At 47.3% G+C, this 27028-nt stretch overlaps 1 protein-coding gene across 1 annotated transcript; it reads left to right on the top strand.

Annotated features, from left to right (window-relative positions):
• Positions 1-15969: 15969 nt before the first annotated feature.
• LOC142263284 (uncharacterized) lies at positions 15970-21558 on the top strand. The gene is made up of 2 exons (XM_075332211.1): positions 15970-16006; positions 19768-21558. Exons 1-2 carry the CDS (start codon positions 15970-15972, stop codon positions 21315-21317), a joined length of 1587 nt encoding a protein of 528 aa, XP_075188326.1. The 3' UTR covers positions 21318-21558.
• Positions 21559-27028: the final 5470 nt, after the last annotated feature.

The raw sequence follows: 27028 nt of genomic DNA, 5'->3' as shown, positions 1-27028 counted from the left end.
TGCAAGCACCTGGCCCAAAAGCATCCCAAAAGCACAGCTGCAGCATCAAGGCCCGGTGTGGACTCCAGCAGAGAAGCACCAGAGAGAGGGCCTGCGCAGCCTGCTACAGAGGGAAAGGGACGTACCAACAGTCCCAGCAGCAAGAGGGCCATTGCTGGATTCAGAGAAGCAGGGTCCTATCATAACAAAGAAAAGTACAGGAGTAGGCCTCATACTCAGCTGGCCAGAAAGATCTCCCCAAGTACTTCCAGGCCGACCGGATCCCCATCACCACCTGTAACGGTCTCCCAGGACTGGACTGTTCCCAAAGTAAAAGAGGAAAAGGTAAAGAGACTGTTGTTTGTGCCTGGTTCTTTCATTGCCTGTCGGCCCTGCACCGTGTTAGCCACACAACCCCATAGACTTCCACGAGCACTAACAGTGTCCCCGGGGCTCCGCTCCACCTGTGGGGAGCAGTACCACCATTGCTGCTATAACATCACCCCGGAGGCCTCACACAGCAGCGGCGGCGTCACGAACACAAACTTTATTCATCAAGCCACATATTCCACTGACACCCACCAGGGCCACGGAGCCGGGCCCAGCCACCACTGACTACCTCCAGACTAGTCCGGCCCGGCACCGGGTGTCCCATAGCCCTGGGGTGGGCGAGTCATATACAGAGGACCTGAAAAGTCTGAACACCCCTGATAAAATACCAGGCTTTTGTCATGTTACAATAATCCTACGAAGAAGAATAATTTCAGAACTTTTTCCACCTTAATGTCACCCATAATCTGTACAATTCGACGAAGAAACAAACTGAAATCTTTTTGAGTGGAAAAATAACTAAAATAATGTGGTTGCTTAAGTATTTACACCCTTTCTTTTTGAAATGCTATAAATCACTCTACTCAGCTCTATAAGGGGTACTTTGCACGCTGCGACATCGCAAGCCGATGCTGCGATGCCGACGCGATAGTCCCTGCCCCCATCGCAGCTGCGATATCATTGTGATAGCTGCCGTAGCGAATATTATCGCTACGGTTGCTTCACATGCACTCACCTGCCGTGCGACGTCGCTCTGGCCGGCAAACCGTCTCCTTATTAAGGGGGCGGATCGTGCGGCGTCACTGCGACGTCACACGGCAGGCGGCCAATAGGAGCGGAGGGGCGGAGATGAGCGGGATGTAAACATCCCGCCCACCTCGTTCCTTCCACATAGCCGACGGGAGCCGCGTTGACGCAAGTAGGAGATGTTCCTCGCTCCTGCGACTTCACACACAGTGATGTGTGCTGCCGCAGGAATGAGGAACAACATCTGACTGTCGCGTCAGCGTAATTATGGAATTCGCCGACGCTACACCGATGATACGATTACGACGCTTTTGCGCTCGTTAATCATATCATCTAGGATTTACACACTACGGTGTCGAGAGCGACGCAGGAAGTGCGTCACTTTCGACATGACCCCACCGACATCGCATCTGCGATGTCGTAGTGTGCAAAGCCCGCCTAAGATGGTGTCTGCAGATTGGACTGTATTTTCCTGGTGATGGGTTTCCTTTAAGTCCTTTCCGACACTGTGCGTCATATTTTAAAGAACAATCCCGCAAATGGACACAATGGTACGTTCTGGCGATTATGCCGGTACAGGAGCTGTGCCAGCACGATCACAGCTGGTAGCTCGGATTAAGTGATAGCTGAGCTCTTTCTGTAAAAGCCAGATCTGGTGCCCGCATCGCCCCTGGCTGTTTATCTAGGGAACGCAGCATTTAGAAGGTTAGGAGAGAGAGGGGGCTCCTTCTCCTACCTGATCAGCACTTTCACAATGTCTCTCTGAGTCCCGATTATTGCCATGAAAGCAGGAGGTCAAATAATGAGCTCCTAATCTATGAGCTATGGTGTCCTGTTAGACCATGCCAGGAGCATGATCTAACAGGTGTTACTACAATGCACATATATTGCAATAAATATGTTTTACCAGTGAGGCAGAAACATAGAAAAATTAGAGCTTTCACAATATAGTGATGAAAAAGGTTTTTTGTAAAAATAGAGTTTCTTTGTCGCTCCATTGGGAGACCCAGACAATTGGGTGTATAGCTTCTGCCTCCGGAGGCCACACAAAGTACTACACTTTAAAAAGTGTAACCCCTCCCCTCTGCCTATACACCCTCCCGTGGATCACGGGCTCCTCAGTTTTATGCTTTGTGTGGAAGGAGGCACACATCCACTCATGCATTCTCATATTAGTTATGTCGGTTGGAAGAAAAGAGGGCCCCCACGGGGCCCACGGCATGTTCCCTTCTCACCCCACTACGTCGGCGGTGTTGTTAAGGTTGAGGTACCCATTGCGGGTACAAAGGCCGGAGCCTCATGCCGTCTCCTTCACCATCCCTTAGCGGCTCTGGGAGAAGTGGGATCCTGAGCGGTCATCCATTTACTGGGACCGTGCTCCCTCCGCAGCCCCTGTGGGAATCTGCCGGACCGGAGTCTATTCAACCTCAGGTACCGGGCCCTGCAACTCTAAGGTACTCTGTGTCCCCATTGGGGACGGTGCAGGGAGCGCACCTTCTTCTCGGACGCTGCGGCAGCTGCTGAATTGAGAAGGCCGGCGGATTTCCGCGCCGACCGTGCCTGCTTGTCGGGCGCGGTCTCAAATTTAGTCCCCGGCTTCATCGCGGCCTAGTCGCAAAAGTCCCGCCCCCGGGCCTGCCTGTCAGGGGTAAGGGCGGGACTGCCGACCTGACGTCGGATGTGAGGGCCGGAGCATCCTGTATGTTTCCTCCCCCCTCACTGATCACTGTGGGGACCCCAGATTCCCGCACTTTCCTGGCGCCGCCCACGGCTCCACTCCTCCCCTGAGAGCTCCGGCAGCCATTTTTTGGCATTCTGCCGGTGGAGGATTCTCAGTGAAGAGCTCTGCAGCTCCGGGGGACCTAAGGCAGGGAATCTGGAGGACACACACTCCGCTTTTTAGCGGTCGGTAAGCCACACCGGTCACCCGGTGCTGGTCCCCCTAGGGTGCCGGAATAGATACGTATTTATATATATATTTCTGTTCGGTGGGGCTGTATACCCTTTTTTGGCCATATACCCTCAGTGATCATTCTCCTAGGACACAACAGCATGTCGTCCACAAGGAGCAAATCTGTTAAGGCACAGGGTTTTTTTGCGGCCTGTACCTCTTGTGGGGCTATGTTACCTGCGGGTTCCACCTACCCTCACTGTGAGCAATGCTCGACCCCTGTTTCGCTTGCTCAGCCGGAGCCTCGGTCACTAGTGGGTTCCTCGGCTCATGTAGACCCCCCTGCTCCCCCTGTCCAGGCGGCAGGGACAGAGTTCGCCTCTTTTGCTGAGAAACTCTCTGAGTCACTTTCTCAATCCATGGCTCAGTCTATGGACAAGTGGTCTGCCAAGCTGCTAGAAGCTTTGCAGTCCAGACCGGTCCTTACACAGGCCCCAGCCCCTGTTGGATCGTCGCCTCCAGGCCCCTCTCGGTCCGCGCCGCAGCGCGCTCCCAGGTTGGGCCCTAGGTCTCACGTGGAGGACTCCTGCCCGGACCACAGTCCTAGACAGGCTAAGCGGGCTCGCTGGGAATCTTCCCCGACTTCTTCACGCTGCTCGGGTTCCCAGCTTGAGGACTCGCTGGAGGACGAGGCGGACGTCGCAGCTCAGGGCTCTGACCCTGACGTCGCCCTTAACCTTGATACACCTGAAGGGGACGCCTTAGTGAATGATCTTATCTCGTCCATCAACCAGGTGTTGGATCCCTCTCCCCCGCCTCCTACTGTAGAGGAGTCGGCGTCTCAGCAGGAGAAACACCAGTTTCGGTTCCTGAAAACGTACACGTAGTGCGTTTTTCGATCACTCTAACTTCAGAGATGCTGTCCAGAAGCCCAGAGCGGTTCCGGACAAGCGCTTTACTAAGCGCCTCACTGACACGCGTTATCCCTTCCCCTCTGAAGTCGTTAAGGGTTGGGCTCAATGTCCCAAGGTGGATCCTCCAGTCTCTAGATTGGCGGCTAGATCTGTGGTATCGGTTGCAGATGGCTCATCGCTAAAGGATGCCACTGACAGGCAGAGAGAGCTCCTGGTGAAGTCCATCTATGAAGCCACGGGCGCGTCTTTTGCCCCGGCCTTTGCAGCCGTGTGGGCACTCCAAGCTATCTCAGCTTGTCTGGCTGAGATTAATGCTGTCACACGTAATTCTGCTCCGCAAGTTGCGTCTTTGACTTCTCAAGCGTCAGCTTTTTCTTCCTACGCCATGAACGCAGTCCTAGACTCTGCTAGCCATACAGCTGTGGCATCCGCTAACTCTGTGGCAGTCCGCAGGGCCATGTGGCTGCGCGAATGGAAGGCAGACTCGGCCTCCAAGAGGTTCTTAACCGGTTTGCCGTTTTCTGGCGACCGGTTGTTTGGCGAACGATTGGATGAGATTATTAAGGAATCCAAGGGAAAGGACTCCTCCTTACCCCAGTCCAAACCTAAGAGACCTCAGCAACGGAAAATACAATCGAGGTTTCGGTCCTTTTGTCCCTCCGCCAAGCCCCAATCCTCTTCGTCCAGCAGGCCGGAGAAAGGCCAGAGGAACTCCTATGCGTGGCGGTCCAAGTCTCGCCCCCAAAAGGCCGCAGGAGGCACTGCCTCCAAGGCGGCCTCCTTATGACCCTCGGCATCCCCGAGCCGCATCCTCGGTCGGTGGCAGGCTCTCCCGCTTTGGCGACGCCTGGTGGCCACATGTTCAAGACCGATGGGTGAGAGACATTCTGTCTCACGGTTACAGGATAGAGTTCAGCTCTCGTCCTCCGACTCGTTTCTTCAGAACCTCTCCGCCCCCCGCTCAGGCCGACGCACTTTTTCAGGCAGTGGACGCTCTGAAGACAGAAGGAGTTGTGATCCCCGTTCCCCTTCAGGAACGTGGTCGCGGCTTTTACTCCAACTTGTTCGTGGTGCCAAAAAAGGACGGATCATTCCGTCCCGTTCTGGACCTCAAACTACTCAACAGACATGTGAGAACCAGACAGTTTCGGATTGAATCTCTCCGCTCGGTCATCGCCTCGATGTCACAAGGAGACTTCCTAGCATCGATCGACATCAAGGATGCTTATCTCCACGTGCCGATCGCACCCGAACATCAACGCTTCTTGCGTTTCGCCATCGGGGACGAACACCTTCAGTTCGTGGCATTGCCTTTCGGCCTGGCGACAGCCCCACGGGTTTTCACCAAAGTCATGGCATCCGTTGTGGCGGTCCTACACTCTCAGGGCCACTCGGTGATTCCCTACTTAGATGATCTCCTAGTCAGGGCACCTTCTCGGGTGGCGTGTCAACACAGCCTTACCGTCGCTCTGGCGACTCTCCAGCAGTTCGGGTGGATCATCAACTTCCCGAAATCCAAGTTGACACCGACCCAATCACTGACTTACCTCGGGATGGAGTTTCATACACAGTCAGCGGTAGTCAAGCTACCGCGGGACAAACAGCTTTCTCTGCAGGCAGGGGTGCAATCACTTCTTCGGGGTCAGTCACACCCCTTAAGGCGCCTCATGTACTTCCTGGGGAAGATGGTGGCAGCGATGGAGGCAGTGCCGTTCGCGCAATTCCATCTGCGGCCACTCCAATGGGACATTCTCCGCAAATGGGACAGGAGGTCGGCTTCCCTCGACAGGAACGTCTCTCTTTCCCTTGCAACCAAGACGTCTCTTCAGTGGTGGCTCCTTCCCAATTCTCTATCGCAGGGAAAATCCTTCCTACCCCCAACCTGGGCTGTGGTCACCACGGACGTGAGCCTGTCAGGGTGGGGAGCGGTTTTTCTCCACCACAGGGCTCAGGGAACCTGGACTCCGATAGAGTCTTCCCTTCAGATCAATGTTCTGGAGATAAGGGCAGTGTATCTAGCCCTATTGGCTTTCCATCGGTGGCTGGAGGGCAGGCAGATCCGTATCCAGTCGGACAACGCCACTGCCGTCGCATACATCAACCACCAAGGCGGCACTCGCAGTTGTCAAGCCTTCCAGGAAGTCCGGCGGATTCTGCAGTGGGTGGAAGCCACAGCCTCCACCATCTCCGCAGTTCACATCCCGGGCGTAGAAAACTGGGAAGCAGATTTTCTCAGTCGTCAGGGCATGGATGCGGGGGAATGGTCTCTACACCCAGAAGTGTTTCGAGAGATCTGTCGCCGCTGGGGAACGCCGGACGTCGATCTCATGGCGTCACGGCACAACAACAAAGTCCCGGCATTCATGGCTCGGTCTCAGGATCACAGAGCTCTGGCGGCGGACGCGTTAGTTCAGGATTGGTCGCAGTTTCGACTGCCTTATGTGTTTCCTCCTCTGGCGATGCTGCCCAGAGTGTTATGCAAGATCAGGTCCGACTGCCGTCGCGCCATTCTCGTCGCTCCAGACTGGCCGAGGCGGTCGTGGTACCCGGATCTGTGGCATCTCACGGTGGGTCAACCGTGGGCGCTTCCAGACCGCCCAGACTTGCTGTCACAAGGCCCGTTTTTCCATCTGAATTCTGTGGCCCTCAACCTGACTGTGTGGCCATTGAGTCCTGGCTCCTAGCGTCTTCAGGGTTATCTCAGGATGTCATTGCCACCATGAGACAGGCCAGGAAACCAACGTCCGCCAAGATCTATTACAGGTCTTGGCAAATCTTCTTATCCTGGTGCTCTGATAACGGTTTTCCTCCATGGCCGTTTGCCTTACCCACTTTTCTTTCATTCCTTCAATCCGGAATGGACAAGGGTTTGTCACTCGGCTCTCTCAAGGGCCAGGTATCGGCGCTCTCCGTATTTTTTCAAAAGCGCCTAGCCAGGCTTCCGCAGGTCCGCACGTTCCTGCAGGGAGTTTGCCACATAGTCCCACCTTACAAGCGTCCGCTGGAACCCTGGGATCTTAACAGGGTGCTAACGGCTCTTCAGAAACCACCTTTCGAGCCGCTGCGGGATGTCTCTTTATCACGTCTTTCGCAGAAGGTGGCCTTTCTAGTGGCAGTTACATCACTCCGGAGAGTGTCTGAGCTTGCAGCGCTGTCATGCAAAGCCCCCTTCCTGGTGTTTCACCAGGATAAGGTGGTTCTGTGTCCTGTCCCGGAATTTCTCCCTAAGGTGGTATCTCCTTTTCATCTCAATCAGAATATCTCCTTGCATTCATTTTGCCCTAATCCAATTCACCAATGTGAAAAGGATTTACACTCCTTGGATCTGGTGAGAGCACTCCGACTCTACGTGTCTCGCACGGCACCCCTGCGTCGTTCAGATGCGCTCTTTGTCCTTGTCGCTGGCCAGCGTAAGGGTTCGCAGGCTTCCAAGTCAACCTTGGCTCGGTGGATCAAGGAACCGATTCTCGAAGCCTACCGTTCTTCTGGGCTTCCGCTTCCTTCAGGGCTGAAAGCCCATTCTACCAGAGCCGTGGGTGCGTCCTGGGCATTGCGGCACCGGGCTACGGCTCAGCAGGTGTGTCAGGCAGCTACGTGGTCTAGTCTGCACACTTTCACGAAACACTATCAAGTGCATACCTATGCTGCGGCAGACGCCAGTCTAGGTAGGCGAGTCCTTCAGGCGGCGGTTGCCCACCTGTAAGAGGGGGCCGTTTCGGCTCTTTTTATTGAGGTATTCTTTTACCCACCCAGGGACTGCTCTTGGACGTCCCAATTGTCTGGGTCTCCCAATGGAGCGACAAAGAAGAAGGGAATTTTGTTTACTTACCGTAAATTCCTTTTCTTCTAGCTCCTATTGGGAGACCCAGCACCCGCCCCTGTGCCCTTCGGGCTGGTTGTTCTTTTGTGTACACATGTTGTTCATGTTGAATTGTTCTTTTGGTTCGTGGTTTTCAGTTCTCCGAACATCCTTCGGATTGAATTTACCCTAGACCAATTTATAAGTTTTCTCCTTCCTGCTTTTGCACCAAAACTGAGGAGCCCGTGATCCACGGGAGGGTGTATAGGCAGAGGGGAGGGGTTACACTTTTTAAAGTGTAATACATTGTGTGGCCTCCGGAGGCAGAAGCTATACACCCAATTGTCTGGGTCTCCCAATAGGAGCTAGAAGAAAAGGAATTTACGGTAAGTAAACAAAATTCCCTTCTTTTTAGGCTATGTGCACACGCTGCGTTTTTTTGACGCTGCGTTTTTGTGCGTTTTGGCCGCTAAAAACGCACCTGCGTCGAAAAAACGCGGCAAAAAACGCACGCGTTTTGCCGCGATTTGGTGCGTTTTTTTGCTGCGTTTTGCTGCGTTTTTGCTCACTGCGTCCTTATGCGTTTTTTATCAGTGAACAAAAAAAAAAAGGTCTGATGTCATTTCCTTTTTCAATGTGTTCTTCATTCTCCACTAGTGTATGCAGAAGAGCAGACAGCTGCAGAACTACAAGGCTCAGCATCCTCGATCCAATAGTGTATGCAGGACAGCAGACAGCAGCTGTCGAACTACAAGGCTCAGCATCCTCCATCCAATAGTGTATGCAGGAGAGCAGACAGCAGCTGTCGAACTACAAGGCTCAGCATCCTCCTTCCAGGACTGTATGCAGGATTTCTCTGCCCCCCCAAAAAAAAAAAATGACGTGGGCTTCGCCATATTTTTGTATGCTAGCCGGGTACAGCAGGCAGGTACGGGCTGCCCCCAACCCCCAGCTGCCTATTTGTACCCGGCTGGGAACCAAAAATATAGGGAAGCCCTTTTTTTTTAAATTATTTCATGAATTTCATGAAATAATTTAAAAAAAAAAAATGACGTGAGCTTCGCCCCATTTTTGAGTCCAGCCGGGTACAACTAGGCAGCTGGGGATTGGAATCCACAGTGCAGGGTGCCCATGCTTTCTGGGCACCCCCGCTGTGAATTGCAGTCCCGCAGCCACCCCAGAAAATGGCGCTTTCATAGAAGCGCCATCTTCTGGCGCTGTATCCAACTCTTCCGGCTGCCCTGATGCCGGGTGGCTAGCCAGGTAATAATGGAGTTAGGGCTAGCTGTATATTATCAGCTAGCCCTAAGCCCGAAATTCATGGTGTCACGCCAATATTAGACATGGCCACCATGAATTTCTAGTAAAGATAAAAAAAAAACACAACACAGAAAAATATTTTTATTAGAAATAAAACACAACACAATTAGTGACTCCATCTTTATTGAAATAAACCCCCCTCCGCAGTAATCCTGGGTCAGGGTCCCGCGCCGTCCAATCAGGATCCAATATCATCTGATCGGTTTGCTGGAAGGCAAAGCGATCAGATGATGTGTCAGGTTAAAGGATGTGAATCCCATCACACATCAGCTGATTGTATAAAAGCCGATTATACAATCAGCAGATGCATCAGTAGAAAAAAAAAAAAAAATAATACTCACTTATGTGCTGAATTACCGGCAGCTCCCGGAGCGATGGGGCGGGAGTCTGATCCTGTCCGATCGCTGCAGCAGCTGCCGGTAATCAGGGATGAAGTCTCCTGACGCATCCGCTGATACCGGCCGGGCGCCCGCGTCAGCCCGAGACTCGATCAGCTGATGCGTCAGGTGACTGCATCAGGTGATCCATCGCCAGGTCCTGCAAGCAAGGTCCTGCCCCGGGGAGACTGCACACAGCCGGAGCGGGAGCGGCGATACCGTGACAGGAGCTGGGAGCGGGCATGGCACCGCGAGGCTGCAGACAGGTGAGTATAACTTTTTTTTTTTATTCTACTGTTAACTTTTGTTTTCGCAGCCGTTTCCACCTCCTGCCTGTACATGGCGCCGCACGGCAGCATACATGCACAGGACGGGAGGTGGAAGCGGCGGTGACGGTACCGGGAGGATTCATGCTTCTGTCTATACTGACAGAAGGAATCCTCTTCCTGTACACGTCACTTTACTACCCACCTCCTGCGCTTATAGCTGCGTTTTTGGTCTTAGAAACGCACCAAAACGCAGCTATTTGCGTTTCTCATTGCGTCTTTCAACATCCCATTGAACTCAATGGATGAAAAGCGCAGTGAAAAACGCGGGAATAATTGACATGCTGCGTTTTTGTGGTCACCACAAAAACGCAGCTGAAAAAAAACGCTGTGTGGGGACAGCAAAAATGAAAACTCATAGACTTTGCTGGGGAAGCAAAGTCATGCAGTTTTGAGGCCAAAAACGCACCCGAAAAACGCGCAAAAACGCCGAGAAAAACGCACCGTGTGCACATAGCCTTAGTGTGTAACAGTAGCGAAACTTAAACTTAATAAATCTGATAGCTCTGTAATTGCAATAATTCGAAGAATAAAGCCATCTAATCACTAAACCGCATTACGAATAGTATAAAAAACAAAACAAATTCTTGATCTGCTGTTGATTTCTTTATTCTACTTCCCAAAAATTGTATTAAGGCTCAGCTCATTTTTATCCTGTACTCTACACTGAGTGCTTACAGTAGGGTTTCCAGGTAAATCTCTGAAGTACGCAATTCAGATGGAACCACAGATAATAAACTGCTGCTAATGAGGCAGACGGAGACACTGGATGTGTTACGGGGGCTGTCGGATAATAAGGGAATGGAAGGCTATCCGACAGTCAGGGTCCACCGTGCAGAGCTCTGCTGCAGAGCATGGCAGAGGATAGGGGAAACCTGTACCACCAAAGCGGTACTGACACTGTTGCGTCACAGTGTCACCAAGGCCAATAGCGGCGTATACTGTTTAAGTCACAGCGACTACCTTATTAGCATAACATAGGAGTGGAAATGCAAAAGAGTGAGGAATACAACATACTGTAAAAGTGCAAAGAAGTCTCACACTCTGTGAGCGTGAAAGCACCTGTCTCAGTTAACAGTCACAGAGACTAGGTGTAGTGTGTGCAATATGGCACCTACCTATGTCCGCTCCACTTGTGGTGCAAGGATACGGACAGCAGCAATGCTGCTAGCTTGAAACTCCTGCCTATGACCGCTCCCCTAGTGTGCAAGGATACGGACTGCTGCAGGAGGCAGCGTAGTGGAGCGTTACCCTAGAAGGCAACGACCACCTAACCTACCTATGTCCACTCCACTAAGGTGCGAGGACACGGACAACAGTACGGCTGAAAGGTACAGGAGCGCTACTCTGCCGATAGCGCACACCTCAGAGTAGAACCACAAGGCCCAGTCAGACCATGTGCAGCAAGCACCTGCCTATGTCCGCTCCACTAAGGTGCGAGGATACGGACCACAGCATAAGCTGCAAGGTAGAAGGGCGTTACCCTACCAATAATGCTCACCTAGATAGACAATAGGTGCCGCAAGGGACATGCACAGAGCATCTACTCCTATGCAGGAACCAAGAGGACTGAGCGCCGAGCAGCGTTCGTCAGGGTCTTATATAGACTCTGTGCCTCATCCAAGATGGAGGGCACCAGCCAATCCGCTGCGAGAACGTCAGCAATGACGTCACACTGGCCTATCACAGAGCAAAGCGTCATAAGCACATGACCAGCGGCCAATCGGCTTAGAAGGTGTCAGAGACATGTGACCTCGTGTCAGCGATGATGTCACCAGCACATGTGCAGTGGCTCCAAGATAGGACTTAGTCTCCAGCGCTCGCACATACTCAGTAGCATGGAATCAGAACATAGTCTCCAGCGCCACACAGACCTGGAACCAAGAGAATAACATAGCCAGACCACAGCAAAGATAAGGAGACACGCAGATCCCCATAAACGGGAAGCGTAACAGGATGCCATCTAGCTTATGATCTGGTGGTGTCCATCTTTTTAAGCGTGCATAAAAGTGCGGTTGGCCACAGTTTTGTGAACCTTTGAAAAGTTGGACACCACATATCAGAGGCCAGACAGAGTCCAACATATTTCTGAATGCCTCATTATAGTAAATGGATCCTGTGGAGACACGGGGCTCAGTGGGTGCTCTCGTCCACTAAAACCCGCCGCCTTTAGAAAGACAGCGTGGCTCAGGGCTCATCCCAACTGAACGCCGGCCTCCTTAACCGTGGGCGTAACACTACTCAGACAACACAGGGTGAGGGAACCACAATAATTAGACTTTATTGGATCCCCAAACAATTAACGGCACATAACACATAACCAGCAAAACCCACAAATGTAAAAGGCAACAGAGTCTCACCCTTCCGCTGGCTCACCAGGGATTTAGAATGTCCATGCCTCACAGGTTCCAAGCTGTCTGAGGTCTGCAAAGTCTGTAACAGGTGACTGAACTGTCCCAACCTGAGTGTCCTCCTTAGGTAGTCCTGGTATGATGTTACAATCCTGGCAGCCGGAGTCGAAATCCCTAGGCTGTGGATATGGTCTCCAACCGGATCCGGAGTCCCTAGATTGAAGCCATAAGATATCCTGATCCTCTAGTCAGCTCCAAAGAGCTTAGACTGGAGTCATCAGCATCCATCAACTTCATCAACCCTGGTGGCTTAAAGAAGTCCCTTTTATAGCCATAACCTTCCCTTAGGATACACTGCGTCCTCATCAATTGGTTGGGCAAGATTGCTTCTTCCATTGGATGAATTTCAAGCTGCATGGATAATGTTCATTTAAATGATGTGCATAGGAAGACTCAGTATATCTACATGGAGTAGGAAAGTCACAGACTCAACAATGGCTACTAAGGTAATCACATTAGCAATACACAACTACAATACAATGGTTACTGGAAAAGTCTGGAGAACAATACGTCTAGCTTTCAGTGGCCAACACAATTACATTGAGTCAACAAGAGTCTTGTAAAAACAATGAGGGACTTCTCCCCCGTCTATAGACAATCTATCATGCTGTCTGGCTGGATTTTAAGAAACTTTAACCCATGAGAGTCCATGTCGTCACAGATCCCTCAGAGGTTTCATCTGAATCACATCATTTGGAGACTTAGATGGAAACCCTGATTCTTACCATAGAACGCAAGATAAAAGTGATCCAATATGTCATGTAAAATCTTCAAACTAAAAACTTTCAACTCATCTTTATCCTTTTGCACAAAAAAACCCCACAAGTCCCCACTTATGCAGTCATCTGTTAACGGAAATATAGAGGGTTTCCTTGTTAATGGGAATGCAAAGGATCAGGAAAAATGAGATGGCTCCATGCCCCTCAAAAGAAATCCTGGGAATTCTGCGCTCCAAATCCATGTTTTGACCCCCATGTTTTGAGTGTGCCTAAACCACATTTTTGTCCACATGTTTGTCAGTACTGTAGCGATGACAGCCCACTTAATTCAAAAGATGCATATCTCCAGAAGCACAAGCTTGGCACAATGTACAGACACTATAATGTATTGAGCACTACAATGTACAAGCACTACAATGGCAGATTTTCACTCAGCGACATCTTTTGCTACTTGTTCCTGGAAAACATCCATGGAGTCAAAATCATTCCTATACCTATAGATAAATTCACAGAGGGGTGTAATTTCCAAAATGGGATCACTTGAAAGGGTATTCTGTTCCTCTGGCACTTAATAGCTCTGTATATGGAGTCTGCAAATTCTTCTAGGAAAATCTGTTCTCCAACAGTCAGAGAGCTCTTTTGCTGTCCTAAGCCAACATTCAGGACAAATTGTGTGACAAATTTTAGGGTCATTTTACCCATTTTTCTGTGTGAAAATGTAAATCTAGAGCTAAAACTACTTTTTTATGGTAAAAATGTAATTATGTTTTCTTCACCGTTCAATAGTATAAAATTCTGTGACACACCTGTGGTGTCAATATGATCACTGCACCCTTGGATGAACTCATTAAGGGGTGTAGTTTGTAAATTAGGATCACGGGAGGGTTCTGCTGTTGTCTCCTCACTGACTGACAATGTGACATTTCATCTGCAAACAATTTCACCAAAGTCTACACTATAATATGGTGCTCCTTTCCTTTTAAGTAGTGATGGGCGGACCTGGACTGTAAAAGTCCAGATACAAGCGGTTTCAAAATTACCCGAGTGCTGGAGCGAGGCCCAGGAATTCCGGCTAATGAACTGGATCCAGCACTCGGGAAATAAAAAAAATAATAAAAGGAAAAATGTAGAAAATAAGAATGAAGCAAATGCTTCATACATACCGAGTCTCTGGCACGGCTGTAACTGCTTTCAGGCCACTCATTCTTCTTCCGGGGCCACTCATTATTGCTCATCCATATGCACTGCTTTCCCCGCCCACTGACTGTCCTGGCATCTATGATTGGTTGCAGTCAGACGTGCCTCCAGCCTATATGACAGCGTCTGACTACTTGCAATCACAGATCCTGTCTGCTGGTAACTATCATGGTGTAATAAATAAATAAATTGGCTTTGGGACCCCATATTATGATACCCAGCACAGATAAAGCATATGACTACAGGCTGCAGCACCCCAGCCGTGCACTTATCTTGGCGGTGTATCAAAATAAGAGGGGAACGCATGGAGCTTTTTTTTAATAAATAATTTTTTAAATAAATTTTCAAAGCGGTGTGCGTTCCCCCAATTTTGATACCCAACCATGATAAAGCCCCGATATCTGGGCTTTTGTATTCTCAAGCTGGTGAGACTCTTGCTTATTGGGCACTCCCAGCCTATAAATAGCAGCCTGCAGCTGCCCAGATTTGTTGCATCCATTAGATGTGACGATCTCGGAACTTTAATAAAGGGGTGAAAGAGGGTGTTTTTTGGGGGGGGGTTTTTGTATTTTATTTCAAATAAAGGATTTTTTTTCGGTATTTGTGTTTACTTCTTTTCACTTACATATTAGTGATGTGGGGTCTCATAGACGCCTCCCATTACTAATCTAGAGCTTAGTGGTAGCTATGGGCTGTTATTAACCCCTTATTACTCACCGCACCAGGGCAATCGGGATGAGCCAGGCAAAGTTCGGGATTGTCACAGCTAATAGATGAGACAATTCGGGGCTGCTATTTTTAAGCTGGGGGGGCCCAATAAGCATGGGTCTCCCCAGCCTGAGAATACCAGCCCCCATCTGTCGGCTTCATCATGGCTGGGTATCAAAATTGGGGGGGGTGATCTTATGCCTTATTTATAAAAATTATTTACCGTACTTTACGTTTTTAGTAGACGTATCGGATTATAAGACTTACACCAAATTTAGAGAAAAAAGGGCAAAAATATGGTGTCCGTCATATAATCCGGTGCTGAGGGTGGCCGGCAGCGGTGGTGCAGCGGGATCACAGGAGGCAGGGGTAGTGGTGGAGTAGGGTGATGCTGCGGGCAGTGCAGTGTGTGTCCATGATACTCGCTGCGGGCACTGTGAGACAGGAGGAGCATCAATAAACTGTTGTGGTGCAGGTTTTAAAGAAATGGCACCCGGAGTAGGCAGGTGCGCAAATGGAGCTTTCAGCTCAATGACAAGCCGAGATCTGATCTACGCACGCGCCAGCTCCGGCCCCATTTTCGTTAAGTCCGCTGCATGGAATCAATGGGCCGGAGGCGGTATGTGCGTAGATGAGATCTTGAACTGAAAGCTCCAACTGCGCACACGCCGACTCCGGGTGCCATTATTTGAAGCCCGCACCGTTGACATTTTCAGAATGGTGACCCCTGCCTCACCGCTGGCAGCACAGCGCTCAGCACCGCCCACAACACAGACCTCCATCCGCAACATCTCCCCTTCTCCTTTGACCCCTCTCCACCACCCCCGGTAGGCTACAGTACATTCGTATTATAAGATGCCCCCTTCATTGTCCTCCCAAATTTTTACGAGGAAAAGTGTGTCTTATAATCCAAACAATACGGTATTTAAATACAAAATGAAATAGAAAAAAACAACAAAACAGCCGCATGCAGTCCCTTTTATTTTGATACACAGCCAAGATAAGCGTACAGCTGAGGGCTGCAGCTTGTAGCCGTGTGCTTTATCTGTGCTGATATAAATACAACAATTTTTTTATTTATTTATTTTTACACCATGATGTAGACTAGCAGACAGGGTCTGTGATTGCAAGCAGCCAGACACGCTGTCACACAGGCTGAAAGCATGTCTGACTGCAACCAATCACAGACTCCAGGACTCCTGGGGAAAACAGTGAATAAGTATGAGGCTAATGAGCGGCCCCGGAAGTAGAATGAGCGGCCTGGAAGCAGTTACAACTGCTTCGGAACGTAGGTAAGTATAGCACGCTTGCTCCAATACCCCATCCCTTCTACCACCATTTTTAAGTGCTGGATTCTGGTCCCAATAGACTTATATGGGGACTGGAGGCCAGCCAGATATCCAGGATCAAGTCCGAGCCAAAAACATTTTTTTTTTTGTTTTTTCAATCCAGTCAGACCTGACGATCCCGATTTTCTGCGACACCGCCCATCACTACTTAGGAGGAATTGAACATCAAATTGTGTGGTACATTTTCTTCTGTTACTGTAGTAACTTCAGCTATACGTTACCTAGGCCAAAAACTACTACTCCAGCAGGATACAGAAAGAGCATCTGCAAGCGTGAACAGTGCTCTATGCAAGCCATCAGTCTGCAGTTCTACCATCCAGCAATCGCCCTCTCCATGTTTGGAAGTGTGTGTGATTTGCTTCTCCTGCAACTGTGACACCTCCACCTAGTGGGGGCTTAGCTGTATCCTGCTGGAGTAGTAGTTTTTGGCCTAGGTAGTGTACAGCTGCAGTTCCATCTTTGCTGTAAGTAATGATATTTATTCCTCTCTTTTGCTTTTTTATATTATATATAATATAGTGTAGGGACCTACAAGCATGAGGTTCCCGTGATGAGGGTTGTAGGCTTCAATCTTATGGCCATAACACCAACAAAAAACCTCAGATTTTTTTGTACAGGACACAGCCAGGGCCCTGTTTGTTGAGCCTTGCATCTTAGAGTTCTGTCCCTGTATGATGCGCAGTGGAGTACGGCTTGGCAGCCCTCCTGATCTAATAGTATGGGCATCGCCTAATAGGCTGCGGGTTTGTGACTGTGCACCTGCAAGTGTGAACAGCGCTCTATGTAAGCCATCAGTGTGCAGTTTTACCATCCAGTAATCGCCCCCTCCATGTTTGGAAGTGTGTGTGTGATTTGCTTCTCTTGTACCTGTGATGCCTCCACCTAGTGGGGGCTTAGCTGTATCCTGCTGAAGTAGTAGTTTTTGGCCTAGGTAACTTACAGCTGCAGTTCCTTTCTTTAATGATAATGATATTTATTCCTCTTTTGTGCTTTTTTATGTTACTGTAGTAAAAATTAAAAATTTGGGGCTAAAGTAAGTTTTTTGGAAAATAACACATTTTTCATTTATTATTTCCACATTGTTTTAATTCCTGTGAAGCATTAAGAAATAGAGATGAGCAAACCTGAACTGTAAAGTTCGTGGTTCATACAGGATACCTACTGTCTGGTTCTTGAACACAGACTAGTGTCCAAGTTCGGATGCTGAATAAAGTTCGTTGAAAGGCTGCAGCGCAGCCAATTAGTAAGCTTTTCGGCATGGGGAAAATGCCTGTTCGCTGCCATGAACAAATATAAATAAAACAAAAATAAAAACATAACGTGGGGTGAGAGTCACCCCTATTTTTGATAACAAATGCAGTTTAAGAAAACAGCTGCGGGCTGCAGCTCTCAGCTGTCTGCTTTACCTTGGCTGGCTATCAAAAATAAAGGGAACCCCACACAGTTTTTTTTTATTACTTAATTAAATAATTAAAAAAAACGGTGGTCTGATGCACCAATTCTGAGGCTTTTCCTGGTTCTTCCTAATTGCCCTGGTGCGGTGGCAATCTTAATAATACTTTTGGGATTGATGTCAGCTGTGTATTGACAGCTGGCATAAAGCCCAGGGGTTAGTAATGGATCAGCTTCTATCAGATACCCCCATAACTAACTTTGTAAGTGTACAGTTTAAAAAAAAAACCAAAAACATACAAAGAGCAAAAAATAGTTTATTTGAATGAGGACTCCTTCATTCACCAATTTTTCATTTAAACAGAAATCCTTGAGGTTCTGACGTAATTCAATGGTGTAATGTCCCACGGCGCTCATTGATTCCTATAGAGCCTCATTCCATTCTCAAAACAAAGCTCCATAAGTCACTCCTGGTCAGCGGCAGGTACGGAATATCTCATGAGCGTGAGTAATTCTGGGTCTGCCGCTGATAGCGAGTGACCTATGGAGCTTTGTTCTAATACTACTGACTGACAGGGCCATTTATGATTCTCTACTGACTGTCTTACTACAAAATAGTGGTGACCGACACTCTGAGACATGAACCTAGGAAGATGCTGAATATAACATTGAAATGGAAACTGCTAGAGCCGATTCTGTGGCCTGATTTCATTATCTAGTGGTCCTTGCTTTGTGGTCTTTGATTAGAATGTGATTTGTTTTGTCCCAAATACCATAGTGAATATTCAAATTTTGCAACATGACATGAAATTTTAATGGACATTTTATACAGTTAAAAAACCTTTTCCCAAGTTTATTTTAATGAAAAATTAATACAAATTTTATTCTTTTCAGGTAACTGTATTAGTAGATCAAAGAGACTTCTGACACCAGACTTTGAATCATATGATCTTGGTGTACCACAAGAAACATATGAAGAACATTACGTTATCCCAGCTCTATCCTTGGCGCTTCACAGCAAAAATCTATCGCCTGATCCTATAAAGCAGGTTCTATTTTCTGATTCATCACAGACTATTAACCCCTTAACGACCGCGGGCCGTAAAATTACGTCCTAAAGGACATAATCTTACTGCCCGCGGTCCTCCGGCGGCAGCATGCCGCGATCGGCACACATCTCAGCTGATTTTCACAGCTGAGATGTGTGCCTGCTAGGCACGAGCAGAATCGTTATCTGCTCGTGCCGATTAACCCCTTATAATGGCGCTGTCAATACATGACAGCGCCATTATAAGCGCAATCGCGGTAAAGTTTTACTTACCGCCGAAACCGGAAGTCACGTGACGCGATCACGTGACTCCCGATAGTTGTCATGGTAGTACAGGGTCATGTGATGACTCCTGTACTACACATGAATTGGTTTCACTTTCGCTGTGCCCGGGGCACAGCAAAAGAGAAAGACAGCGTATCTGCTGTTTACAGCCTTCCAGCTGTGATCAGCAGATACTGCAGAGCGATCGGAATGCTGATCGCAATAGCCCCCTAGGGGGACTAGTAAAATAAAAAAAAAAAGTAAAAAAATAAGTTTTAAAAAATTAAAAAAAAACAAAAAAACCTAAAAGTTCAAATCACCCCCCATTCGCCCCATTGAAAATTAAAGGGTTAAAAAAATAAAAAATATACACACATTTGGTATCGCCGCGTTCAGAAACGCCCGATCTATCAAAATATAAAATCAATTAATCTGATCAGTAAACGGCGTAGCGGCAAAAAAATTCCAAACGCCAAAACGACGTTTTTTTGTCGCCACAACTTTTGCGCAAAATGCAATAAGAGGCGATCAAAACGTAGCATCTGCGCAAAAATGGTACCGTTAAAAACGTCAGCTCGAGACGCAAAAAATAAGCCGTCATTGCGCCTAAGATCCCGAAAAATGAGAACGCTACGGGTCACGGAATATGGCGTAAAACGTGCGCCACTTTTTTCGGACAAACTTCCGATTTTTTTTTAACCCCTTATATAAAAGTAAACCTATACATGTTTGGTGTCTACGAACTCGCACTGACCTGAGGCATCACACCCACACATCAGTTTTACCATATAGTGAACACAGTGAATAAAATATCTCAAAAACCATAGTGCTATCGCACTTTTTTTGCAATTTTTCAGCATTTGGAATTTTTTTGCCATTTTCTAGTACACAATATGGTAAAACTGATGGTTTCATTTAAAAGTACAGCTCGTTCCGCAAAAAATGAGCCCTCACATGACCATATTGACTGAAAAATAAAAAAGTTACGTCTCTCAGAAAAAGAATGGCGAAAAAAAAAAACGGAAAGCGAAAAATCGGCCGGTCGTGAAAGGGTTAAAGAAAATAAAAGTAATAGAAGGGATGTTAGAACTACCAAAGGAAAGAAGACGTTTTCATGTTCAGAATGTGGGAAATATTTTAATGGTCAATCAAGCCTTATTCTACATAAGAAAACTCACACAGGGGAGAAGCCATATCCATGTCCAGAATGTGGGAAATGTTTTGCAAAAAAATCTAAACTTATTAGACATCAGAGAACTCACACAGGTGAGAAGCCATTTGCATGTTTAGATTGTGGAAAGTGTTTTAACCAGAAATATGATCTTATTATCCATCAGAGAAGACATACAGGAGAGAAGCCATTTTTATGTTCAGAATGTGGGAAATGTTTTACAAACAAAAAATCTCTTGTTATACATCACATAACTCACACAGGTGAGAAACCATTTTCATGTTCAGAATGTGGGAAATGTTTTAATGGTCAATCAAGCCTTGTTCTACATAAGAAAACTCACACAGGGGAGAAGCCATATCCATGTCCAGAATGTGGGAAATGTTTTGCAGAAAAAGCAAAACTTGTTAGACATCAGAGAACTCACACAGGTGAGAAGCCATTTGCATGTTCAGATTGTGGAAAGTGTTTTAACCGGAAACATGATTTTATTATCCATCATAGAAGTCATACAGGAGAGAAGCCATTTTCATGTTTAGAATGTGGGAAATGTTTTACAAATAAAAACTCTCTTGTTATACATCACATAACTCACACAGGAGAGAAGCCATTTTCATGTTCAGAATGTGGGAAATCTTTTACAAAGAAATCAACTCTTGCTAAACATCAGACAACTCACACAGGGGAGAAGCCATTTTCATGTTCAGAATGTGGGAAATGCTTCAGAAAAAAATCAACGTTTGTTATACATCAGAGAACTCACACAGGGGAGAAGCCATTTTCATGTTCAGAATGCGGGAAATGTTTTGTAGATAAATCAGCTCTTGTTAAACATTTGAGAACTCACACGGGGGAGAAGCCATTTTCATGTTCAGAATGCGGGAAATGTTTTACAAAAAAATCAACTTTTGTAGTACATCAGAGAAGTCACACAGGGGAGAAGCCATTTTTATGTTCAGAATGTGGGAAATGTTTTGCAGATAAATCAACTCTTGCTAAACATCAGATAACTCACACAGGGGAGATGCCATTTTCATGTTCAGAATGTGGGAAATGTTTTGTAGATAAATCAGCTCTTGTTAAACATCTGAGAACTCACATGGGAGTGAAGCCATTTTCATGCTCAGAATGTGGGAAATGTTTTACAAAGAAATCAACTTTGGTAGTGCATCATAGAAGTCACACAGGGGAGAAGCCATTTTTATGTTCAGAATGTGGAAAATGTTTTGCAGATAAATCAACTCTTGCTAAACATCAGAAAACTCACACAGGGGTGAAGCCATTTTCATGTTCAGACTGTGGGAAAAGTTTTGTGTCTAAACCATATTTGATTAAACATGAAAAAGTCACAGAGAAGAAGCCATATCTATGTTGATATTGTAGAAAATGCTTTTCTTTCAAAACAGCTCTTGTTAAACATTAAAGAGCTCACATAGGTGAGAAGAAGCCATTTTCATATCCATAATGTAGAAAATGTTTTATTTGAAAATTAAATTCTGTTTATATCATCTTCATGTCCTGAATTTAAGGAGCTAGGCTAAGGCATTATCACCAGCCTTAGAACTGATTGGAGCTATCAGACGATGATGCGCGGTCGCACCAATCAGAGAACAGACATGCAGTGTGACCTCACAGTGACCGCTCTGTTGTGCCTCATTCCAACTTGCAGAGGGGTCATTGTTTCGTTCTGCTGCAGATCTCCTGGACCTAGTGGTGCCACAGATGATTTTAGCCTGTACCACCACCACTTCTGCTGTTGACAGAAGACCTGAAGAAAAAAAGAAAGAAGATCTTCCTGTCCTGTTCCTGACCCGTTCCTATCCCCGAATTTTTTCTAATCCCCCCCAATCCCTCTTTCCCTCCCATCCCCCATCTCCCTAACCCCTTCCTCACCCCTTGCTGCCACCGAGCACTGATCAGTACTTAATCCCTCGTTGGTTTTTTTTTTGCACCGCGTCTGTGCGTGCATCCTGCAGCCGCTGACCGTTGATCAGTGATACGCATTACTGATTAGCAAAAATATGTTGAAAATACCAGTGTGCAGACAGGGATATTTATAAATATGTTATGCAGAGCAGTGGTGGGCTCCTGTGGAGAGCGGTAGGATCCTGACCCTGAGGACAACAGCAAAACTAACAGCTGCTTCCGGTTCCGGCGCTGTGATGTGAGGACGCAGAAGTCAGAGCTCCACACCGCACCTGGCCACAGACCGACCTTGACGGCCCCACAGACGCGGAAGGCAGCGGAAAACAAGTGCTGGAGAGCAGGAGGCGCCGGTACATGGAGCGGTACCTCCTCAGAAGCAGCGGCAGGCAGACAGGGCACGGAGCGGTGGAGGGGGAGAGCGCAGAGCGGGATCCCAAAATGGCGGCTGACACGGGGCATGGAAGCCTGCAGGAAGGTGAGCGCTAAGTAATGGAGGAGGTGAGGGAGGCACAGAGCAACAAACCGGGCAACAATCCAGCAGCACAGGGGTCTCACCAAGTGGTGAACCTGCAGATAGACTATACCCGCCTTGCGGGGGAAGTGGCAGTTTACCTGGCTGATAGGATCAAACCAGCACTGGAAGATATGGTCCGGGCAGCGCTCTACCCCATACAAGAACAGATTAACCAGCAGGGAACCAGACTGTCTGAATGTGAACAAAGACTCTCTGATACAGAGGATGAGGTGGCAAGGCTGAAGGGGCAGTTACAGGAGGTGACAGCAGGGTCCTAGATTATGAAAGACAAACTGGAAGACCTGGAAAACCGCTCCAGAAGGAGTAATTTGAGACTTGTAGGTCTGCCAGAATCTATAACTATGAAGTAGCTGGACAGCATATGCGAATGAATCTGAGCTCCCCAAGGTGCTGAGCCTGACACACAGATGCAGGGTAGAAAGAGCACACAGGGTGGGCCCTGTAAGAGACCAGCCAGACCAACGGAAAGTAGCGGGAAAAGAAAGTGGTGCAGGGGCTCCTGGATCAGCCAGACCACGCCAAGTAATAATAAAGTACTTGGAATATAAAGACAAGGAGGAACTCCTGCGTGCGTTTAGAGGACGGAGAACACCACTGTTTATACATGGACATAAAGTGCTAGTCTTCGGAGATTACTCAGTGGAAGTTACCCGCAAGCGGAAAGCCTTTAGCAAAGTCTGCACTGAGCTGTACCGCAAAAATATAAAATTCCAACTGCTATATCCGGCAGTGCTGAGAGTGATGCAACAAGATGGATCCCTTTTCTTCACTAAAGAGCTAAGGGAGGCGGAGAGATGGCTGGGGGGCCTTGGAGAGAAGGAACACCCGGGAAGAACAACAGAAAAACAAAATGAGGCGCCTGGAGGGGGAGAGGAGGGGGATCGGGCGATGAGACAGAGTGACTGGATGGATGGAGGGAGGGAGCGGAGAGGTGGACACTCTGAGAGCCCCAAAGCCCAAAGAGCATCGACCCACAAGTCCGGACAGCAAAGGAAAGGGGACACTTGAAAGACTGAAAGGTCGGGAAGATACGACCTCATTTACAGAAGAGATTGACATTTTGAGGGGGGGGGTGAGTGGGCCCTGAGGATGTGCTATTATTAACGCCCTAAACTGGGGATGGGACTCCCGGCTGGCACTTCTCCTCCTACCTCGGCCCCTCCCCTCACCCCCCCTTTTTTTTTTTCTCTTCTCTCTCCCTCTCTCCCTTTCCTTCTTTCCCTCTCTTCTCTTCTCCTTCCCTTTCTTTCTTTCTCTCTTTGTCACCTCTCTACATATGCCTGCCCTGTTTCTTCCCACTCGTTGAAGTAATGGATGACACACATATGTCTGGAGATCGAGGCCCTGTTCTTCCTTTCCCTTCTTTTCTGCTCTCTCTCTTTCTGTGGACCGACGCATATTCCTCTCTTCGGCGAATGACATGCATAGTCAATGAGAGAGGAGAGATTGAATGTTGAAAAAAGCGTTATGTAATTAATTAAGAGGGCGACACGTTGATATGTCGGTTGGGGGCCCAAGAGGTAATACATGGTGAATATACAATTGGCCGGGTAAGGGTTGCGGAGAAGGGAGCATCACCGAAAAAATGGAAGTGTTTTGGAAAATGACTAAAGTTGGGGGACAAGTTAAAAAGTTTGTAGTTGTTAAATGGACTAGGGTGATTAGTTGGGCTCAGGTAAAACACCGTTACGGGCAAGGAAAAAATCTAGATGAGACGTGGAGACACACACATGAGAGAACACATAACGACGTAGAAGTCATGAGGAGTTGGGACAATGGTTAAAATTGTATCCTGGGACATAAAAGGCTTGAAATCCCCACAAAAACGCATGATGATATTGCGATACCTTAAAAGACTGAAAGTAGACATCGCATTACTTCAGGAAACCCACCTACAACAAGAGGACTTCTTCCGTATGCAAAAACTATGGGTTGGAGCGGTAGTCAGGTCAGGCTCCATGGGAAGGAAGGCAGGGGTACTGATTTTATTAAACAAACACTTTAACCATAAAATAGTGGCCCAAGATAGTGATGAAGACGGGAGGTACATACACATCAAATTAACTAGCCCGCAGGGAGAGCTTAGCATACACAACGTATATGCACCCAACAACGAACAAAACTCATTCTTTAAATTAATCACAAGTAAACTGGGAAGGGATGTGGAACCAAATAAGATAGTAGGGGGGGATTTTAATGCTGTAGTCTCAAAGGAGGAAGATAGGAGATATAACAAAGACCAAGGTAGGCAGAATAAGAAGGTAAAGGGCTTGATGGCAATACTCCTGGAGGACACAAACCTACAAAATAGTTGGAGAATACAACATCCATATGAACGTGAATTTACACACTACTCACACCTCCACGAAACGTGGTCAAGGATCGACTACATACTGGTCGACCAAAATCTTTGGCACAGGGTCAAAGAGGTTAACATCTAGAACATGGTGATATCGGACCATAGTCCGGTGACCCTAGACATAAATGACACAATTCAAAGGGGGACAGATTATATATGGAGATTTCCGTCATTCCTACTCAAGGATAAGGATTTTGTTAAAACTCTAAAGGAATGGTGGGAGGAATATAGCAGTACAAACAATGAACATAAAGAAGAGGTAATGTTATTTTGGGAAACAGTGAAAGTAGTGCTAAGGGGGAAACTGATGGGGCATGTAGGCAAAATCAGGAAACAGGCGCAAAAACAATACCAAGAGGCTAGTAACACACTCAGAGAAAAATACACAAGATACCTAGAAGACAAAACCCAAAGAGCAAAAGAGGATTGGAAGGAAGCGAAACAAGAAATTGACTTATGGGCAGAGAGAAGAGAAGAGTTAGTCCGGTCACAACAGGAGGTTGATCTACATAAATTTGGAAATAAGGCAGGGAAACTATTGGCTAACCTAGCAAAGGGAAGACGACCAACGACATTGATAGCTAATATGACAAGACAAGACGGAAACAAATCCACAAACCCACAAGAGATTAATCAGATTCTGGGGGATTATTATGCTAAATTGTATAGCAAGAGGGAGGAATCAGGAGGAGGAGGGAAAGACTGGTTAAAGAATCTAAAACTCACACAAATCACCACAGACGAACTGAATAGACTGAATGCAGACATCACAGTAGAGGAAGTGAAAACAGCAATAGGAGAACTCAGTATACATAAGCACCGGGGCCTGACGGGTTTAATGGGGAATTTTATAAAGCGCTGAAAGAGCATATATCGCCGACACTGACACATATGTTTAACAAAATACTGGGGGAACAGAAATGTCTAGACATCTCAATACTGCGTACATAAAACTTCTAACCAAGGGAGACAGAAATTTGGACGACCTAACAAATTACAGGCCAATCTCACTAATTAATCAAGATCTCAAATTAGTGGCCAAATTGATGGCCAACAAATTGGCTGAGATATTACCAAGGTTGATCTCTCCGGCCCAATCGGGTTTTGTAAAAGGGAGAGCAGCGGTGACGAACATAAGGAAAGCCATGTTAGTAATGGATGCCATTAGACATAGAGATCCCCCAAGGAGGGGAGTTACCAGCCATGATCACGTTAGATGTTGAAAAAGCGTTTGATAATGTGCAGTGGTCATGGCTGGAAACGGTAATGGACAGCATGGGCTTCAGGGGAGCATTCAGATCATTTATAGGGGTACTATATGCAAACCCTCAAGCCAGGGTGGCGACGCCTGGGTTTTTATCACGGCCCTTTCCACTAACTAAAGGGACCAGGCAGGGATGCCTGCTGTCCCCTCTCTTGTTCAATTTGGCCATCGAGCCATTATCAAGACTGTTCAATGGATTAGAATGTTTTGAAGGGATCAGCATCGGAAAGGAGAGAATATATTCAGCACTATTTGCAGATGATGTCATATTATTTATGAACAAACCCCAGAATGATCTCCTGAAGGCATTAAGCCAGATAGAGAGGTTTGGGACCATGGCAGGTTTTAAATTGAACAAAGCAAAATGTGAAATATTGTTTCTGAATGAGCGACACATGTCATCCCTGAAAACCCTGCGGATAGGAGACAACATAGGTGGGATACCGATAGCAAGATCACACCTTAAATATTTGGGAATACAGTTGGGGAGACAGTCTGCCTCGATTTATGAATTAAACTATAAACCACTAATAAAGAAAATAGAGCGGGAATTAAAAATGTGGGAGGGGCTACCCCTATCATTGTTAGGTAGAGACCACCTCCTAAAAATGATGAGTTTCTCAAAACTTCTCTACCCGATGCAGACTATCCCCATATTAATGAAACATATAGACGTAAATAGATTGAACAAAGCGTTCTCGGCTTTCCTATGGAGGGGAAAAAGACCAAGAATTAGGGTGGAAAAATTAAGTTAACAGTCGAAAAGGGGGGAATCAAGCTGCCAAATGTTCGAGGATACAACCTCGCATGTTTGATGAGACATGTCATAGACTGGCTGAGGAAGACGAATAATTATTCAGACATAAAATTGGAAAGTGAGTTTTGCAAACCCTGGGACCTGGAGGCAATATTACATACATCACTTGCCTTCATTCCGAGGAATAAATAAACACTCTTTGGTATGTAGAGATACGGTAATGGCATGGAAAGCAGTGAGGAAAA

This window comes from Anomaloglossus baeobatrachus, unplaced genomic scaffold (assembly GCF_048569485.1).
Source record: "Anomaloglossus baeobatrachus isolate aAnoBae1 unplaced genomic scaffold, aAnoBae1.hap1 Scaffold_2569, whole genome shotgun sequence".
In the NCBI taxonomy this organism is placed as follows: Eukaryota; Metazoa; Chordata; class Amphibia; order Anura; family Aromobatidae; genus Anomaloglossus; species Anomaloglossus baeobatrachus.
This window is presented reverse-complemented; position numbering and strand designations above follow the sequence as displayed.

Bases quoted from the DNA above. Each gene is read 5' to 3' on its own strand.
- LOC142263284 (XM_075332211.1), top strand. From the start codon at position 15,970: ATGAGCGGCCTGGAAGCAGTTACAACTGCTTCGGAAC. The intron at 16,007-19,767 runs GTAGGTAAGTAT...TACGTCTCTCAG, and splicing joins AGTTACAACTGCTTCGGAAC to AAAAAGAATGGCGAAAAAAA.